Source organism: Wasmannia auropunctata, unplaced genomic scaffold, assembly GCF_000956235.1.
Source record: "Wasmannia auropunctata unplaced genomic scaffold, wasmannia.A_1.0 LD336060.1, whole genome shotgun sequence".
NCBI lineage: Eukaryota > Metazoa > Arthropoda > Insecta > Hymenoptera > Formicidae > Wasmannia > Wasmannia auropunctata.
The window spans coordinates 2,710,373-2,710,759 of NW_012026830.1; the positions used below are offsets into that span (position 1 = coordinate 2,710,373).

The window sequence follows — 387 nt, forward strand, 5'->3', positions numbered from 1 at the left end:
AATGAGGGAACGAAGCTCGGCAACAAACGTATTACCTTGGATAAAAACGATAATATAATCATTAATGGGAAAAGTTATGCTGGAACACAAGGACTTTACGAATTGATTTTCATGTGTTATCCAAATAAAGCAGTCTACAATGACGATGACCTACAGAAATATCAGAGTATTCTATTAGCTACAAACGCGTACAAACGCGATCGCAGCGCGCAGGGTCAAATAATGGGTAACAAGGGTCACAAGTATAAGAATATAATCGCACCTCTGTTACCAGAAGATGTGAAAAGCGGTAAAAAAATTGGAAAAGGTATACCGCTCACCATGACAGTAAATGATAGCAAGATTGAATACATTCATTGGGAACGATCCCAACGAGCTTGTAGATCG

At 38.8% G+C, this 387-nt stretch overlaps 1 protein-coding gene across 1 annotated transcript in view; it reads left to right on the forward strand.

Moving 5' to 3' along the window:
* LOC105450633 overlaps positions 1–387 on the forward strand; it is a 30,773-nt gene that overhangs the window by 30,333 nt on the left and 53 nt on the right. The window contains exon 8 of the mRNA XM_011690565.1: positions 157–327. Within this exon, the coding sequence (XP_011688867.1) occupies positions 157–327 (171 nt within the window). The remainder of the gene's footprint in view (positions 1–156; positions 328–387) is intronic.